This window comes from Onychostoma macrolepis, chromosome 14, assembly GCF_012432095.1.
Source record: "Onychostoma macrolepis isolate SWU-2019 chromosome 14, ASM1243209v1, whole genome shotgun sequence".
Taxonomy (NCBI): domain Eukaryota; kingdom Metazoa; phylum Chordata; class Actinopteri; order Cypriniformes; family Cyprinidae; genus Onychostoma; species Onychostoma macrolepis.
In genome coordinates this window covers 23,454,962-23,475,551 of record NC_081168.1, presented here as the reverse complement: position 1 = coordinate 23,475,551, position 20,590 = coordinate 23,454,962, and the positions used below count along the sequence as shown (strand labels likewise).

General features: G+C 33.7%; 1 protein-coding gene across 1 annotated transcript in view; it reads right to left on the bottom strand.

Moving 5' to 3' along the window:
* trpc7b (transient receptor potential cation channel, subfamily C, member 7b) overlaps positions 1-20,590 on the bottom strand; it is a 77,189-nt gene that overhangs the window by 5,199 nt on the left and 51,400 nt on the right. Inside the window, exons 8-10 of the mRNA XM_058797029.1 lie at positions 18,033-18,249; positions 13,599-13,832; positions 10,812-11,076 (exon numbers count right to left, since the gene is read on the bottom strand). Coding sequence (XP_058653012.1) covers positions 10,812-11,076; positions 13,599-13,832; positions 18,033-18,249 — 716 coding nt within the window. The remainder of the gene's footprint in view (positions 1-10,811; positions 11,077-13,598; positions 13,833-18,032; positions 18,250-20,590) is intronic.

Here is a 20,590-nt window from a genome sequence, read left to right as displayed (position 1 = left end):
TATAATTAACTTCACAGAAGTCTGCAGTATAGAGCTTCTTAACCACGTTTGCTTCAGATGTGTGTCTGTATGTGTGTTAGTAATTGGTTAGTCACAGGTAAATGTCCTAAAACTGCACAAGCACACACAGATGCATATATTTCCTTAGAGCCGTTCTCTCTCTGTTTCACAGAATTACTTCACAGCGAACGCGCTTAAAAATGTAGGCAGAGAGAAAGAGAGACGCTTTTTGACTCATGTTTAGGTCATCCTTCCTTGAACACACACACACACACACTCACAGCAGGTTCCAGTTTTGTGTTGGTTTCTCTTCTGTTGCTTTGCGCCCACAGACTGGGCAAGAAAACCATCTCCTCTCTCTTTATTTCTCTCTTTCTTAAAATACCATCTGTATTTTATCCAGCCGTAGTCTGACTTTCATTCCCCTGTGTTTACAGGAATAGCTCTCACGTCTTCTGCTTCTTCAGGTCTTTAGCATTTATATTTAATTCATTTAGCAGATGCTTTTGTACAAATCGATTGACTAATGAGGTCTGGTGCAACACAAGTGATTCATCTTAACCAAAGCACTAGTGTTCCTCTGGGCTTCTGGCTTGAATGCAAATGAGGAGGGCGGGGACTTCAAACCTGTCCTGAAGATGACCTATAAAATCCTTTCAAAAATCCACTGCATAATTCATATGCTGGAATAATTTACAACACTTGATTATTCCATGTCTTGTAGATCAATATTTCACCTCTTTTCAATATCTTATGTCTTTATCCCCTGATAAACTGACTAACATTTGATTGATTGTTAAAGAGCATGTGTGTGATGCTGCATATATTTATATATAAACACACACACACACACACACACACATACACTCTCAGAAATAAAGGTACAAAAGCTGTCACTGGGGCGGTACCTTTTCAAAAGGTACATGTTTGTACCTAAAGGATCCATTTTGGTACCTCAAAAGGTACACATTAGTACTTAAAGGTACATATTTGAACCTAGTAGGTACAAAAGTGTACCTTTTGAAAAGGTACCTCCCCAGTGACAGCTTTTGGACCTTTATTTCTGAGAGTGTATACACACAGAAAAATAAGGATTTAAAATTATACCTTTTTTGGTACAACAGCTTGTCCCTGTAGCAGTACCCTTAAAAGGACATATTTGTACCTTTTTTACCCCTAATAGGTACATATTAGTACCTTAAGGGTACATATTACTACTCTAAGGTACTAATATGTACTTATTAGGGGAAAAAAAGGTACAAATATGTAATTTTAAGGGTACTGCTGAATAAAGCTGTTGTACCCAAAAAGGTATAATTTTAAACCCCTATTTTTCTGTGTATACACACACACACACACACACACACGTATTTATGTATACGTTTATATTTAAAATAATATTTTAATAATAATAATAATTATTATAATTATTGTTATATAATACAAAATATATTTACATTTATTATATTTATATTTCAAATTTATATTATTTATTAATAATAACATAAATAAATATAATACATTTATATATGTATATACCACATTTACAATATATATGTGTACACGTTTATATATTTAATTTGTATATTGTAATCATATTATTTATACTTTTATTATATTTATAAATGTATGTTAATTCTTAATTATATTTATATATTTATTACATATACGTGCTTTTATATTATGTGTGTGTGTGTAGCTTTATGCATATATGCATTTTCAAATAATTCAGCAAAATCCTTGAGTGACAGCAGGCCCCGTGGGTGACATTTTTCAAGATTTTCTTAAACGTTTTTATATGTTCCCTGGTGAAAACCCACACACTGACACACACACACACACACACACATAGTCACAAGCTTAAAAAGACTCTATGAGAGGAATGTGCTCAAATAAAGCTCCTCACACACCGTGAGCGTGTTTTCTGATCGATGTGCTTCAGCTTCTGCCAGCGGGAGAGTTTTGCCTTTTCTCTCCTGGTTCGAGGACATTTTTCACTCATTCTGTTCATTCCTGTCTGCCTGTTTCCTCTGGTTCTTTATCTCTGGAGTGTAAAAGTGCAAAGCCTGCAGTGGCGCTTCACAGAGACGCTCCAGCATCACGTATCTCTCTCTCTCTCCCGGCTGAATTCGTTCAACACTGAGGCTACTTGAACATGTTTGAGTATTCAGATTGTCACTCTCATTCTTTTTAGCACAAACCTGCTTTATGTGTAAATGAGCCTCAGTTTTGATTGTGCCTTATTCTCTAAATGAGCACAACCTAACACTCAGAAACGACCTGCATTATGAGGATGGCGGTGTGCAATGACATGCAGCACATTTTGTGGCACGTTTGCATTATCTGACTTATTACATCTTTAGTGAAACTGGTACTAAACAACACAGGTGGTGCATGCAAAGTCATGATGCAATCCATTCTTAGTCAAGTCTGCCCTCTTTCTTATTTTTATATATCCATGCATCCACATTATTATCAATAACTAAAATTAAAAATATTTTGTTCATTGAACATAATTGATCATTTAAATAAAGCTGGAATAAAATATAAATATTAGATGAAAAACTAAAATAAATAAATAAATGTAAATTAAAAATGTTGCAATATCCTCATCTAGATCATTATCATTAACTAAAAAGAGACTAATTAAAAATATTTTGTTCATTAAAAAATAGTTTATTTAATTAAAGCTGAAACTAATTATTAATTATAATAAGCTAAAACTATAAATACTTTTTTTTCATTAGAATAACATTTTCTAATGAACATAAATAACATTTTCATTTTTTATTACAAATGTTTATGTAAATTATTATTATTAACAAAAACTAAAACTGTTAAAACATTTTGTTCAATAACATATTTTTTATATTATCTTATATTATCATTAACTAAACAGTTTGTTTATTGAAAAAACTGTTAATTTAACACTGAAATAAAATATAAATATTAGATGAAAACTAATTAAACAAATTTGAAAGGTTGACTTTACAACGTTTAACTTGAAGCACTAAAATCACTAACTGAAAATGAATAAAAACTAATCCTGAAATAAAATTGAAATAAAAATAAATGAAACTTAAATAGTAATATTAAAAAAAAGAAAAATACCTAAAAAATATATATATATTAATTAAAATAAACATAAAATAAGAGCTATTTAATTAAAATATAATATTAAATACATATTATAGATCATATTTCACCCCAAAATTATTTTCTTTTTGCAAATTTATATATATATATATATATATATATATATATATTTTATCTGTTCTATGTGATTTCAGAGTGAAATTTGGCCTGGATGTGTTTTCAGCCCATTTTCAAATTATGACGCCTTCAGAGCAAACCATCTCTCATCCTTGACGAGTGTCAGTGTGCGTGTGTGTGTATGTGTGTGTGTGTGTGTTTGTGTGATCTGTTTGTGCTGTGCTGCTGTTTATCGTGTGTTAGCCAGCACTTCTTCAATACTGTCCACTCACGCACACACACACACACACACACACACACGCACCGTCCCAAGTGAGATCATTATCACATCCACCTGTATCACACACACACACACGCGAGACACTGAGCCGCAGAGATACTACACACACACAGAAGTAACTGCGCTCTAACCTTTAAGGCTTGTTAGCAAACCCGTGAGTGTTCCCACATTGCTAAAGCTCAAAACAATCTGTCTACTGTTCATTTCCTCTGATTCAGACTGAATCCAGAGACAGACTGACCCTGCGGAGAACACACTGTAACGCTGGACAGAAAAACATCTGCAGAACTTGAAAAGTTCATGTCAGATAATTACACAAAATCACATTTGCAATACGACTTCCATAATATGACAAATTTCTGAGTTAAACTAAGTATCCAGTGGGAAATAAATGGACAGCCGTACTTGATTTTAAGGTAACTATTTTTTATGTTTTAAAAGTCAGCTAAATAATTAAAAGTATGAAATATTCCAGGCTGAATCTGTCATTTCACGGCACAAGCACAGCTAAATGTCAAATATATACTAACTATATACTTTTGAATTAAAAAATCAGCTTTGTCAGCAGTTTTTTTAATTAATTTTTTTCTGTGAAAACACTGGGACACTTTTTGGATTTCATAGAAAGAGAAAATAATAATAATAAAACATATAATATTGTTGAATTCATTATTAATGTATGTGTGTGTCTATACTGTATGTTTGTTAGTTCACAGTTCATTAACTAATGTTAAATGCTTTTGTGAATGCCTAGATTACCTAACATTAATAAATGCTGTAGAAATTAATTAATGTTAAATAATGCAGTTAACTAATGTTCACAAATTAAACCAAATAAAGAAAGCAAATATAATTTCCTCTTGAACAACATGCACTGATGAAACATGCGTAATAAAAATTTATCAATAAACTAAATGAGGCCAACTATTATTGCAGTCATAGTGGTCATGCAAATTAACATGTTGTATTTAAGCACTTATTAAAGTCTGTCCACATCCTGATGAATCATATGAAAATGCAAGAGCTGATTAAATTTATAGGCTTAATGCACTGAGAGTCACTTTGGATAAAAGCACCTGGCAAATGCATAAATGTAAATGTAAATGAAATATCTAATGGTCAGTCTGATTTTAGCAAACACAATCTGCAGTCATGCATATGGCAGACGCTTTTATTCAAAGTGACTTAAGTTGCATTTAAGGTCTGCATTTGATCAGTTCATGCATTACTTGAAAATCGAACCCATGACCTTTGCGTTGCTCTACTGTTACAGCTGCTGTGATTTTTGACACGTTTTGAAGCAATCTTTTACTTGTTCTATTTACAGGTTCTCCACCCCCACATTAAGCCTCAGTCTTCCTCATCTGAGGTTAGTTAAGTTCGTTGGAGGCACAGAGGTGTTTGACGGTCTCATAACTAATGAGTTCCACCTTCTCCATGTGAACTTTATCAAGGCACGCTGGGAAATGCTGCATGTTACTCTATAAGGAGCTACAGATGAAAGCAGATCCACACTGCCCTCTACTGACACCACGAACACTCACACACACACACACACACACACACACACACACACTACATGGGACTGAACTCAATTTACCTGACACTAGAGGCAATTTAATATTACATTATTAAAGTATCAAGAATAAAATTCAACATATTTACTTAGACACAAAATGAAGAAAATGTGTGTGTGTGTGTGTGTGTAAATAAACAACAGCAATAAAATAAAAATAAAATAATAACAATAAAATTATTACTACTACCACTATTGTTTATATGTTTTTTATTATTATTATTATTTATTATTATTGAGGTGATCGCTTACGGTACATGTAAAAATAATGTGAACTGTTCCACACATTTGAAATGTTTCAAAACAGCATAACAATCATAAAAATCCCATCCTACAGGCCAGTAAGCTTTCATTTTTAATGTCCTAATAATGTCTTTTTTGGGAAGGTTTTCTGTTTTATGACAGGTCTCACACATCACCATGTTACGCTGACCTACCAGTCCACATCAAACATAAATCTGAGCTCAAACACAGTTCAATTTCTCTGATTCAGGTTAAATCGGGTTGTAGGCTCTCATTGATTTCATCTGCGCCGCGGCTGTTATTGTCCTAGAAACAGTCTCCATCGCCACAGGACGCTCTGTGATGAGCACCGAATGATTAAAATCGACGCTTCCTCTGACAGGCCCAGATACGTGGATGGGACTCTCCATTTAGAGCCCTCACGGAGGAGCGTAACCATGGCGACGCTAACAGGGTTTCCGTGGGCCGTTACGGGCCGGTAGCTGGCGGTGCATCGCTTAATCAGCATGCTAATTTCCCACCTACAGCGAACAAAACTAGCAGCGCAGACACAACACATCGTAATTAGGTTGAAACACATTACTGGCCAACACCAGCGAGATCTCTTTAATGCATCCATTCATTCTCACAGATAGTAATAAAAGATTGCGATATGTTTTGTTTACAATAATATTGTGATTGTTGTTTTAACGATTTAGAAGCTGACATTATCAAGTATGTCACTTTCAAAAACAAACCTAGCAGAATTGAAATGACCCCCTGATCCAATCATTGAAAGCTAAAATGCCTCTCTATGAGATTTGGTCTTGTATTTCTACATGATATAGTTTTGCAATATCACATGAACAAATGTGCTGTATTTCCCAACACACAACTTCAAAGTCATATTGATTTTATACCGTTTAAAAATACAGTTTATACCGTTATCACCAGCAAGAGAAAAAAAAAAAAAACATGAATTTCACATATGTGACCCTGGACCACAAAACCAGTCTTAAGTCACTGGGGTATATTTGTAGCAATAGCCAAAAATACACTGTATGGGTCAAAATTATAGATTTTTCTTTTATGCCAAAAATCATTAGTATATTAAGTAAAGATCGTATTCCATGAAGATATTTTGTAAATTTACTACTGTAAATATACCAAAACGTCGTTTTTGATTAGTAATATGCATTGCTAAGAATTCATTTGGACAACATTAATTGATTTTCTCAATATTTAGATTTTTTTGCACCCTCAGATTCCAGATTTTCAAATAGTTGTATCTCGGCCAAATATTGTCCTATCCTAACAAACCTTACATCAATGGAAAGCTAGACACTTAAGACTGGTTTTGTGGTCCAGGGTCACATATGGTAAAAAAAAATGTAAAAGTTTTTTTTTTAAATAATTATAATAACAACATTATTGATTTGGCTATAATAATCAAAGCGTTTCCGATATACAGCCATATTGCATGGCTATGAGTGTGACATTGTTTATATGAGTGTTATGAGTGTTTATGCAACAGTTTGACAGCACGAGTATGTAAATACATAAAAAATAACAACGGAGTGTCTTTAAAAGCTCTGTTTTGTGCAGAACTACTTCCTTCCACCAAGGATTCAAATCTAAAGTTGACAATTTCATTTTAGAACTAGTAACGAAGGAATGTTGAGTTGCTTCATTAAAAGCATATTGTATTACTGAATTAAAAGCAGTGTATTATGTGTAATAGAGTATTATGAGGGAGAGATAGACTGATCGAGTGTGATTACCTGTATCTGATACAGCATTCATTCTGCAGATCAATCTTATATTCACAATAAAACATTAGTTTGAATGTCTACTGAGCAAAGCGATATCTTTCTCGTACTATCTTTTCATCTGTTAAGGGTGATTTCCATTGACAGCTCTGCTCAGTGCATTTGTTGGCCGCGTCTTACAAGCTGTTGTTGAAAGTAAAAATAACTTCCTTGTTATTAAAAAGGCATTTCAGTCTCTTTCAATAAAGTCTTTACTGCTGACTCATAAAAACAGTCTCTTTTCGCCATCTAATGGCAGAACAATGTAACTAAAATCACCATCACGAAGGCACACCGTTTCTACTAAATACTATTACATACTTCTGTTATTTATATAGAATATTATTGATTGAATAATAGTATTTAATAAACAACAACAACAACAACAGCCATCATAAACGTTGCTAGGCGATTCAGTCAAAAGTACAAAGGCAGCACTCTGACATATAGCATTAAACGTATATAAAATATAACTTTAGACCTTGCCCAATAACAATAATATTCAAATGAATAAATACAAAATGTATTGTTCTTGTTTAATTAATTATATGTGTGTGTGTGTGTGTGTGTGTGTGTGAGTAAACTTGGCAATGAATAATACTAATACTAATAATAATATTTATTTATTTATTTATTTGAAATGTGCTATTGATTTTACACAAAAGGTCAATAAATGTACATATTTTGAACAAATCATTGATTCAATTATCTATTCATAAAGAGGGTGGCTTGCTTCGTTTCTAAATTAATTAGCGTTTGAATGAATCAAATTAATGGTCTCAATAATTTTCAATAATTTAATATTTCATTGTTCAGAATATTATTTTTTAAAACATTAATCTAATATTTTTATATATTTTTGATTTAAGATTTTTTCTAACATTTTGAAAACATTAATTTAGTATTATTTATGCAGTTGTAATTGTGGTGTAAATACATTGAAATTTCTAAATACTTCTAAATACTAATTATCGCGATTGACAAAACAACAGAAATAATAATATAATTGTTTGTAATTATTGCACATCCCCAGAGAGTAATGAGGAAAAAATTAGACGCCTGCTTGATGTTTCTCCTGAGAAAAATCTAGAAAGAATCTCAACAATGTCTCAGACTAGGCTCATGTGTCCAAGCTGCTCTCCAGTCATTTTATAGCTATGTATGGCAAAACATGATTTTCTTACTTAGCATTTTTGTCTTGTTTTCCCAGTAAAAATATCTACACATTCATGAAAAAACAAGATTCCTTTATGTGATATAGATAATTACACACTATAAGATAATAAGACTTGTGAATTCTAAGTTTATGACTAAAATAAATATCTGCCAGTGCAATTGAAAATTATTTTTCTGACTTCATTGTTTCAAGCCTAATCTCTTCATTTTGAATTTATTTATTTTTTGCCAGAAAATAAGACTCATTGTCTAAAGTCTTTTTGGTTCTAAATGTATCTTGACTTAAACATGTTTCGATATTTGCACTGGAAAACAAGCAAAACAAACTAAATTCTTTTTTGCTGTATTGTATGACAAAAGTTCTCTCACTGAGGTTTAGGATCTTCTTGCCTATAATGAGGAGTCGTTTGAAGCATTTGGACCCTTTAAATGAAAGACAATGAAAGTCGCGGCGCAGCAGAACGGCCCCCGTGAGCACCGGTGGTGCGCCTCATTCTGTTTGCTTTTAAATGAAGCCAGACCGCAGGGATCCACTTCAAAACCAGCTGACCAGAACTTAAAAAACCTATTTGCAGAGCGATTTGGAAAAGATTACAGCTGAGCCATTCTCTCATAAGCCTGACATATCTGTGCGCTGAATACAAATCAGCGCTTACTGCTGAAAACAGCACTCACGCTAATACAAGATGACAGCCAGAGACACCGAGAGTTTGAATAAGAACCAAAGAAGGGATTTTAGGTGAAATTTTGTCAATTCACACAGAAGCTTATGCTTTCACCTGTCAAAGTCAAACTTGGAGGTTCAGCAGCAGGTATTTGATGGTGAATGCATGTTTGTGTACATGTGCACCCACAATCTTAAAGAAAACAGCATCCTAATGGGACTAAATAATGTCTAGTGCATTAGTTTAAGGTCAGTTGGTGGGTTTCAAGACAAAAAACAATGTTGAGAAAGCAGGGAAAGGATGTTCTACACTACAAAATCATCATTAGATCATACTCAGTTCTTTTTTCAGTACAAATATCTAAACATTCTTAAATCAAGATACATTTACTTGAGAAGGACAATGACTTTATATTACAGTAATTATTTATATTAATGACTGAAAAGTCATTTAGACATTTAGAAAGCAAACACTCAAATTATAGACTATAAATTATTCTATTTATTTAAAAATTGTGTGACCAGTTTTTCTATTCATCCCATGCCACTAATTTTAATTTTATATGTTAATAAAGGTGCATGTTAATAATTTCACATATTGTTGGCCAAAAGTCACAATAATATTAAATAATCTAAGCAAGAAATGTTTAAAGTATATATAGGAATATATACACACACACACACACACACACACACACACACACACACACACACATATATATATATATATATATTAATGCACAATAAACTGTTTTATATTAAGCCCATTGTTGTATGCATTGTTGGGCAATTGCAAGTCACAGTAATATTAAATCATTTTAATATGTTTAAAAATAATTTTAATGTTTAATATAAATAAATATTTCATTTTTTTAATTATCCATGATAATGATTTTTTTTTTTTTTTTTATTTAGCCCACATCACATTAATAATTTATGTTGTTGGCCAAATGCAGGTCACATTAGTATTAATTAATTTCAGTGAGAAATGTTTAATGTAATATTTTTTCTATTCAGTCCATGTCACGTTAATAATTTTACATAATGTTGGCCAACTGCAGGTCACAACAAATTATTAAATAATGATACCTTTTCATGTAAATACATTTTTTTTAATTTTTTTTAATTTATGCACAATAGACTTTTTTTTTTGTATTCAGCCAAAGTCATATTAACAATTTTACACATTGTAGGCCAATTTCAGGTCACTGTAATATTAAATGATTTCAGAAAAAAAGATTTTATGTAAATAAATATTTGATTATTTTATGCACAGTAAAGCCCATGCCACGTTAATTATTTTACATATTGCTGTCCAATTGCAGGTCACAGTAATATAAAATAATTTCAGCAAGAAATGTTTAATGTAAATAAATAATACTATTTTTTTGTTTGTTGCATGTGTGAGGTAAAATATATCCTCTAATTATAATTATATACAATATAAGTAATAATAATTTAAACAATGAACTCTGTAACAATAATATAGTTTCACATATTGTGGGCCAGTATTAAATAATTTAATCTGTGAAATGTTGAATTTAAAAAAATGTTTTGTTTTGTCACATTTTTACTGTGATTTTTACTGTGTTGCATGTGCAATGTAAAATCTGTGTCCTGTAATTATAAATATAATAATAAGTAATCTAATATTTAAACTAAAAAATCTTTATTTAATCTTGATTTATTTTCATTAAACATTTGATGTTTGAAGTTCATATGAAATAAATGTAATTAATGAAGTAATTTCTGCACCACTTGCATCAAAAAAAGAGATGCAAAAATGTTATAAAATGTTTCCTTTTCTTTATAAAATGTGTGTGTTTGTGTGTAGTGTGTGTGTGTGTGTTGCTATGACTACGTGTCACTCACGTGGTGAAGGCGGGGTTATATTTGGCCCCCAGGTAATAGGAGTACAGGTTGAACATGCCGATCATAAAGGCCACGAAGACCATGATGAAGATAACCATGAACTTGAAGATGTCCTTCACGGTTCGTCCCAGAGAGATCTGCAGCGGGCCGAAGCTCTCGTTGGCCGGGAGGATATAGGCGATGCGAGAGAAGCTCAGGACCACGGCGATGGCGTACAGACCCTCGGAGATGATCTGAGGATCCGACGGCCTCCACTTGTTCCTCGCTGCGACAGAGACACGCACAGACAGCTTTACTGGAAATACTGCGCTGATACCACGGTACATTCTGTAACTGGGAGCTGATTCAGATTTAAAGGAATGGTAAAGTAACGTCACGCGTGTTTGACGGTTTGAATTCAAAGAGAATCGGAGGGAGGAAGTCAAAGGTGGAGAATGCTAATGATTCTGAGTGAACACAATGAAGATCAAACACACTGTCAGCTGACTCAAAGATTTCAACAGCGCACACACACACACACACACACTTTTATGTATGTATTCATATATGTTGTGTGATTTCAGAGGCTGCGATATCACTTTCACACCAGCAGATAGCAGCATTGATAACACATATCAGCTCCATCATAGTCATACTATCTCAGATGTATTATGTACGCATGCCATACTCAAACAACCTACTACTGTTTCCAAGTGTTATTTTAGTATGTATGAATATTTTGAATTAGCTTTTATTTGTATATTATCAGTTTCCTTTTTAATTTGTTTCAAATTTTTATTTATTTATTTATTTTTAAATATTTTATTTTAATTGTAAAATAAAATAAAATAATAATTCAATTTGTCAACTTCAATTAAAATTTAAAATACAAAAATGTAAAAATTAATAAAAAAATTTAATACTACCTCGATACTAAACAAAATAAATGTTGTGAAAATGTCATCTAATATTAATTTTCTATTAACAAAAATGTTGTGATAATGGTTATTCACGAATTCTTAATATATGAGAGGTAAACTTAATACAATTTTTACAATATACTTATATTTAATTAAAATCTGTACAATTAAAATGATTAAAATGATATAAAAATATAAACTGAACAAAAATAAAATAAAAACTATACAGTTATATATATATATATATATGAATGAAAATGACAAAAACAACAAAATTCCTAAATGTTTAATTAAAACTAAAATTTAAAATATGAATATCAAAATAAAAGTTTTCAATCTAATATTTATATTTTATATTATATCAGCATTTTTTATTTTTATTTTTAATTTTAATTTTAGATTTGGTTAACAATAACAACATTTGATTTTCCATCCAGTCTAACAAAATAACTGAAATCAATATCAATCATGAATTTTCTTTCTCTGGACTTTCTGCACACTGTGTTTCATATACTAGGTTTGTTTGTTTATTTATTTGTTCATTTATTTATTTATTGGTTATGTTAGTATAATAGTTCAATACTTGAATAATAGCCGTTGTTGCACAAACGTTTATGCAGTGCAATTACAGCTAACCTATTAGTACTGAGAGCTAATACACAGCTAAAACTCAGCAGTGGTTGATTCTTGTCAAAAAGTGTTGGAGACGGATGCGTAAGGTCAGAGCGGTCAGATTTCAGCTGAGCTAATGATGCTAACAGCCTCTCGTTAATGATTCTACCCAAAATACCTGAGCACACAATATGAACGCTTTCTACAGTCACATACCTCACAAAAATGTACTATGGTAAAGAAAATTTCAGCTAGAATTCCATAATCAGGTGTTGTACGCCGATATAACTATGCTAAATTGGTATTATCTACAATTGTCAATAACGAAAATGTAATTACTGCACGATTCTGACTATTCTTGTACTGTTTGCACTGTTCTTGTACTTCCATATTAATGTATTATGATTTCACAGCAGTAACAGGGTGAAACTCATGAAAACATGTCTAGGTCACATTCAAATTCTCATTACTGTAATGTGCATAAGATAATAGCAATAATAATAAGACAGTCAAAAGTATAATAACATTTTTACATTATATATGTATTCATTAAAATCAGTAAACTTTAAATGAATACATTTACATTTTTATATAAAATAATTGAGTACAAATTAAATTAAAATCATTTAATAATATCAATAATAAAATCATAATAATATTTCAATATTTACAGAATATACATTAAAGTTGTTATTAATATGGTGAATCAGTTTTAATTTAATTTCAATATTTTCTGTTTTCATTTTAATTTTAGTTAACATTTTAGTTATTATGTTGTGTGGTTTTGTCATTTTTAACAGTTTTTTACATGTATTTAATATGTCTTTTTATTCATTTTTATTTCAGTTTTGGATTTAGTTATTTTAGTACAATTTAAACTAAATTAAAATGATAAAAGGCTGCTTAGGCAACTAGCTGAAATAAAATGTTTCTTATTTTTTCTTTTCTTTTCTTTTGGTTAAAATTTATTCTATTTCAAGTAACAAAAATATTTTCACTGATTTTCATTTGAATTTCAGTTTTAGCTTTAGTTAACTAAAGCTAAATGTGTTCTCATCGTGCAATTAATGTCACACTGCAAAAACATTAAGATCTTTAATGAATATAATATCTCATATCTAATGATTTTCAGATGAAATGTGACCTTGACATGTTCTTAACAGGATTCGTCAGATTTACCCAACTTCTGTATTTTTCACGTATTTTTCCAGTCATATTATGTTGGTACGGCCAAGAGTTCAGACAGAAGTGTGAGGTTCTGCATGCATTTACACACCATATGTGAAGTAGGCGATGTCTGCAGGAAGTGATGCGTTGCTGATGTCATGGTTGGGGACGTGCAAGTCGACGTAGAGCTGTGCTTTAGACGCTTTGAGGAATGCCATGAAACGAGCAGTGAAGGAGGCCACGAAGATCGACAGCATTCCGAAATCCAGAACGTTCCACAGGTGCATGACGTACTCACGCGGCCCGTCAGCCCAGATCTCCTTACACTCCGACCAGATCATGCCTGAAACACACACACACACAGAAAGAGAGAGAATAGGTTCAAATCCAGATTAAGGAAATATGGGGAAAAAAAGCTTCTGATCACACTGCAAAAAAAAAAAAAAAAAAATGTTTTCCAGGGCAAATGTCCAAGATTCTTAAACAAAGATACAGTTACTTGAGAAGCAAAATGACCTAATAAGATGAGAAGAGTTGTTCAATGAGGAATTGATCAAAATGACTTTATGAGTAAAATGAGAAAAAAATATCTGCCGGTGGGCACAGAAAAATCTATTTAATACAAAATGAAAACAAGTCTATTTTTTTACCCAACTGTCTTAGACGCAGATAAACAACAAAAAAAGTTTAGTTAAAAGGCAGCAGCTATTTGCACTGTGTAAATAGCAATAGATGCTATTTACTCTAAGTGTAAATAGCAATTAGATGCTATTTACACTAAGTGTAAACAGCATATTTTCTTAGCGATAGATACTACCAGGCCTGGCGCCAGAGGGGGCATCCCTGTGATCGAGGGGACTTTAATTTAGCATGTATAATAGTCTAACTCATAGTATGTAATAGTCTAACTGATTGCTTTTAGATGGAAAAGCTGCCCATAACTCCTGGTCTAGGATCTGTTTTCTTAGTAAAATAACGAAATAGACTTGGCAGACAATCCAGTGTATCTTCTGCTTTGGAAAGCGTCAAATGATTTTACAATGCATTTTCGCAGAGGGGAGTAAAGTGATTTCTACAACGCAATGGCCAATCAGAGGTGTTTAGGTTGTAATCCACGCACTCACTGCTTTTTGTCCAGCGCCGAGTTCTATCATGCTCGTAACTTCATTAAAAAAAAGAAAGGTTTCATTGTGTGGTCACATTCATTGGTTAAAACGGAACTTTGTAAGATCGAGATAAATGAGTGGCAGTTTTTAAGAAGTTTAAAGGGAGCACTCTTTTCATTCTGTATAGGATAATATATTCAGAATTTAAATAAAACTTGTTTTTCATGCTTGACAAGCGACCACATACGACACAGAGATAGCTAACTACTACACTATATAGATCAAGATAATAATTTCAGAAGCAAAAATGTGTTTTGTGATTCTGCAGCCGAGCCTGGTCCAAATGCAGGATTTAGGTAAGGAAACAGTTATTAATTATTTGTATTTGCTGCCATGCCAAATCATGCACCTGCTTGCTTTTCTGTTTAATTAAAGTGTTAGTGCATTATTGTAAAGTGTTATTCAAATAATTCATTTTGTGTGTTTACTTGAATCCAACTGCACCCCGGGAGGTTTATATTTTCCAAGTTGTGCGTCCTGGCGCCGGGCCTGGATACTATTTACACTAAGTGCAAATAGGGATGGATTCTATTTACACTAAGTGAAAATAGCAGTATTTTTTAAAGATATTCTATTTATACTAAGTGCAAATAGCTCTAAATTCTATTTACACTATGTTAAAATAGCAAGATTTTCTGCTATTTACTTATTGCAAATAGTGGCAATTATCTGCACCTCAGGATTGTAGTAATAGTTCGGCAAAAGGCGGGTTTGAACTCAGGTCGATTGCGTCAAAAAACATGTGCCTTACCATCTACACCACTGACACTGATGTTAAACAGGTGTCTATTTTCAGTGTTGACTATCCCAATCACACGTTGGTGGGTGGAGTTAGTGTAAATAGCCTCTGCCAACAAGGCTATTTGCACTTAGTGTAAATAAACACAAAAAAATCCACCACATAATATTATTTCAAAATATTAAATATTATTAAAATAATATTAAAAACCTGTCTATAAAATAAACAAGTCTGTTTTACTAGTCATTCTGTTCACCTGGTGTCTTGTTAATTATCCCATTACGTCCCTTTGTTTGGTTCATGTTTATAAGCCCTCAGTTCTAACTTAGTCTCAGTCCATTCTCATCTATGTTAAGTTAGTTTCCATGCCTTTTCTCCTGGATTTATCGTATTAAAAGACTTTTCTTTGATTCCCTTCGTCCTCAAGCAGTTTGTATCACCAACACGTTACAGAAGAATGGACCTATACAGTTTTTGCTGTGTTTCCTTTTTTTTCCGACGACTCTGTCACCATGGACAATTCTGACGTTGCCCTGCTATGCCTGGAGCAGAGGGATCGCTCCCTGGAGTCTCACACCAGGGATTTTTTGGAGCTGGAGCTGGCGTTGGTCTAAGGCACGCCTCCCAGTTATCCTGAGTCTCCTGAGTCTTCACTGGTTCCATTCAGTCCTGAATCTCCTGCGTCTTTGCTGGTTCTGCCCAGCTCCTGTTCTCCTGTGTTCCCTCCCAGCCTCCCTCGCCCGCCTCCTCTCCTAAAACTAGCCAGTTCTTCAGCCCTGTCTCCACTGGTTCCTGTCAGTCCCTCAGCTTACCCTCAGCCAGCGCCATCTGGGCACTCTGATCCGCCACAGGACTTCCGGTCTCCAGCTCTGCCCAGGCATGAGGATCCCCTGTCTCCGCCTCCAGTCTCCGAGTCCTGGACTCCACCTCAGTCCTTTGACTCAGTTGGCTCCGCTTTTTCTCCTAGCTCCCTTGCCTGCATCGTAGCCTGCTCCACCGGACTCCCTCATCCCTCCGGCTTCACCTTGGTCAGTCGTCGACCATCCGCCGCCTCGGGACTCCACTCCTCCGGCTTCGCCTCCTCGCTCTGTCCCTCTGGCTATGTCAGGCTCCTCCTTCCCTCCGGCTCCACCTTTGTCCTCAGTCGCTCTGACTCAACCGCAGTCTTCCGGATCCCCGTCTCCGCCTCGGTCGCCTGAGCTATCAGCTCCATCTTGGCCCTCCAGATCCTCAGTGTCACCCTGGCTCTCCGTATGCTCTGCTCCACCTGGGTCTCCACCGCTTGTCCCCAGGGTATTGTCTGCCAATCATCCACCATGGCACCTCCCTTACTCGACTTCGCCCTGGGGCCTTGTCCTGGCTGGTCTCTGGATCTCTATCTGGCGGCTCCTGCTCCTGGCTTCCCCTTGGCTCCTCTCACCCTCCGCTCCCCCATGGATTATTTCTGCCCCTCTCCTGCTCCACGTCCCCCTCCAGAACCCCCACCCTCCCTCCTTGGTTTCTGTGCCTTTTATCCTGGATTTATCTTATTAAAAGACGTTTCTTTGATTCCCTTCGTCCTCGTGCAGTTTGTATCACCAACACATTACACAAACAAACAAACTATAATGAATAAACTGGGACTTTCAATGTCTATTGTCTCTGTTCCTTAAGCCTGATTTGTAAAGTGACCTTGAGTGCTAGAAAGGCGCTATATAAATAAAAATTATTATTATTATTATTATGATTATAATTTGATCCTTTACGCAGATAAATAAAAATACAAATACAAATCCACCATATAATAATATTTAAATTCATAATATTAAATATTATTTAAAATAATGTTAAAAATCTGTTTATTTAATAAACAAACAAACAAACTATAATGAATAAACTATGACTTCAAAATTCTATCATTTGACCCTTGACTTAGACGCAGATAAATAAAAAGATATAAAAATCCGCCATATATTAAATAAAAAATGGTCTATAACCAAGCTACATTTGAAGTCCCGATTTATTCTATGTAATAAGTTGAAATGTCTTTTAGTACACATTTTTCATTTGACCCTTGTCTTAGGTGCAGATTGTAAAAAATCCACCATATATATATATATATATATATATATATATATATATATATATATGTACTGGTGGAAACTCTTAGTACGTCAATGAAACAATGAAAGAAACTAGAGAGATTGTGAACAGTGTGTTTTAATTTATTATCTCCACAGGACCAAAAGTGCCTATAGTGAAAGAAAAATCATTTTACATCTAGTTTTGATTAAAGTGTTCTTCTAATGGACATTGATAAAACGATAAAAAAAAGTATAGGTTATAAGAATTATAAAGTAATAGCACATCTCTCAGCAAACTGAATGAATTTAGCAATAGTACCAGTGGCTGTTCAAATCCCTGACCCTAAATATTAGTAAGACTGTCATAATTTAATTTAATTAAAAACAAATCACTTGACAATGACGTTCTCTCACAACAGAATAAAACCTGCCTTATTTTTTCTTACACATGCGCGCATACAGATGTGGTGAAACACACATAATCAGCATAATTTTACCTTCCATTACCTGTGCAGACAGACAGCGCTGCGGGAACCAGAATAAGACACACACACACACCCTGACCCAGGTCTTACCCAGAACCCATTTCATGATGAGGAGCTCAGTCCAGGAGAACTGCGTGGTCTTGACACGAAACACCTGCCGCGGATGATCCGTTATGGTCTCGTTTGGGAGGTTCTTCACACCCTCGAACCGGTCCGACGCGTTCAGAACCAGCAGACCCAGAAAGATGGTGAACGACACGGCGTGAGCGACAAACTTCATGAATGGACTCCGTAATATCTGACCCAACTGGAAGACAGAAAGATGAACATGAGATATTATATAACAGTATAAAACAAATCTAAGATACCATAACTTTAAATAGAAATGAATGAATTCCGTGATGTAGATTAAAGCATTAGTTCAGAACTAACCCTTCCAAAGGTACAAAGATGTTAACTTACAAAATGAATAATACAAAGATTTCATCTTCAATTTTATGTGACAACAAAATAAAACACACACACAAAAAAAGAACAATGGTGGAGGGGAAAGTCATTCAGGTTTAGCGCAACATGAGCGTGAATTATTCCTTTAAAGTGTGACTCAATAACATTCATGAAGGTGAATTTCATAGAGCTGATGTTCTGATTATTAGCTATAGAGACTCAAGCACACAAGTCTGCATGAAATAATCTTACTGTGATATATTGATTCTTTTAATATTCGGTCATACAAACACATACATCCACAACAGCAGAGAAGTTTCTCTCAGATGAATTGGCCCTTACTGGAGGTTTAAGAAAATATTTTTCTACGAAAGATCGTCAGAGACTTTGTTCGAAATCAATCATTTGTATTCAATCAGTGTTTCTCTCAGCACAGATGACGTGAAGGTTTTGATTGCCCTCCAGTTCAAGTGTATCGCACACAATACCTTCATCATCATCATCATCATCATCATCATCAGTCACCATTCATCTGTCTGTCTTTCATCACCTCTCTCTCTCTCTCTCAGACAATTTAAACACTTTAATGAGACATAATCACTCGTCTTGCTGTCTACATAGGCAGCTCCCTTCTAAGGAAGCATCCTAACTAAAATAGACCCTCATAAGGGACTGAAACACTCAACATGTACATCACAGTGCTCTTCGTGTGACTCAAACAACTGATTTCAATTTGATGCTAACTTGCAGGGATGAGCAGTATTTCTGATATGTTTACTTAAAATACATTATTGAAATACAAAAGTATTTTGTACAAAAATATTTTTTAAGTGTAATTAAGTTTAGTGTTTTTGTATTTTCAAAATACATAAAATATGTTGTGCCAGTCAGCCTCTTTATTATCAAATTTTAATATAATATATGTACTGTATAAATCAGGGATGTCAGTTTAATGTGTTAACTTAATTAATTAGTTATACAAAAAAAAATAACGCAAAAAAAATATTTTAACGCAGTTAACGCACTGGTCCTGCCCCAAGACCTGTATGTCATCTTACATTTCATATAGTTGACTGTTGACAAATGTGATGCAGGGCAACAACTCCATAAATGCAGTTATGCCCTAAAAGTCAATATTGGGGCAAAAAAATGCCCCTGTATGAGTTTTTCTCTCATATTTATGTCACATGATAAGCGATCAGCACCAGCAGCAAGAGGAATATCACACAAATGCTGTTTTTGTTCAAACATCACGAGTTTAAATGTGATTTTATACAACAGTTCAGTAAATAAGAATTTAATTATATATTTGTTGTATATAACTGTTATATTTTAAACACAATACTGTGTGGTTTTGCGCAATTTTGCCAATGAAAATATTAACAATAAAGCCACCACAGAACTGTTGTGCATCTGTGAGCAACACAGCGGTGTTTAGTTTCTGAATTAATCTGCATTTTGAACGAATCGTGTGAACCAATGATTCAAAGAGCCATTCATAGAGAGAGCTGTTTACTTAAAGGGTTACTCCACCCCAAAATGAAAATTTTGTCATTAATTACCCCCGTGTCGTTTCAAACCCGTAAAAGCTTTGTTCGTCTTCGGAACACAATTTAAGATATTTTGGATGAAACCCGGGAGACTTGTGACTTGTTATGAAGCTACGAGAATACTCTTTGTATGCAAAGAATACAAAAATAACATTAATTGAAAAAAATTCAATTCAATTCAATTAAAAATTAAATAAAAATAATTGTTGAATAAAGTCATTATTTTTGTTTTCTTTCCATACAAAAAGTATTCTCGGAGCTTCATAACATTACGGTTGAACCACTGATGGCAGATGGAGTATTCTGACGACGTCTTTCATACTTTTCTGGACCTTGACAGTGTAATTTACTTGGCAGTCAATGGGACAGTCACAAGCCACCCGGTTTTCATCCAAAATATCTTAAATTGTGTTCCGAAGACAAATGAAGCTTTTATGGGTTTGGAACGACATGGGGGTAAGTGATTAATAACAAAATTTTCATTTTGGGGTGGAGTAACCCTTTAATTCCTCAATGAATCAGCCATTTGAATGAATCGCATGACATTTATTGCCACCTTCTGGCATTTTTAGTTTCTTTCATTTATTGAAAATAAATAAATAAATGAATTAATGAATAAATAAATAAAAAGGATAGTTCATAAAAAAATAA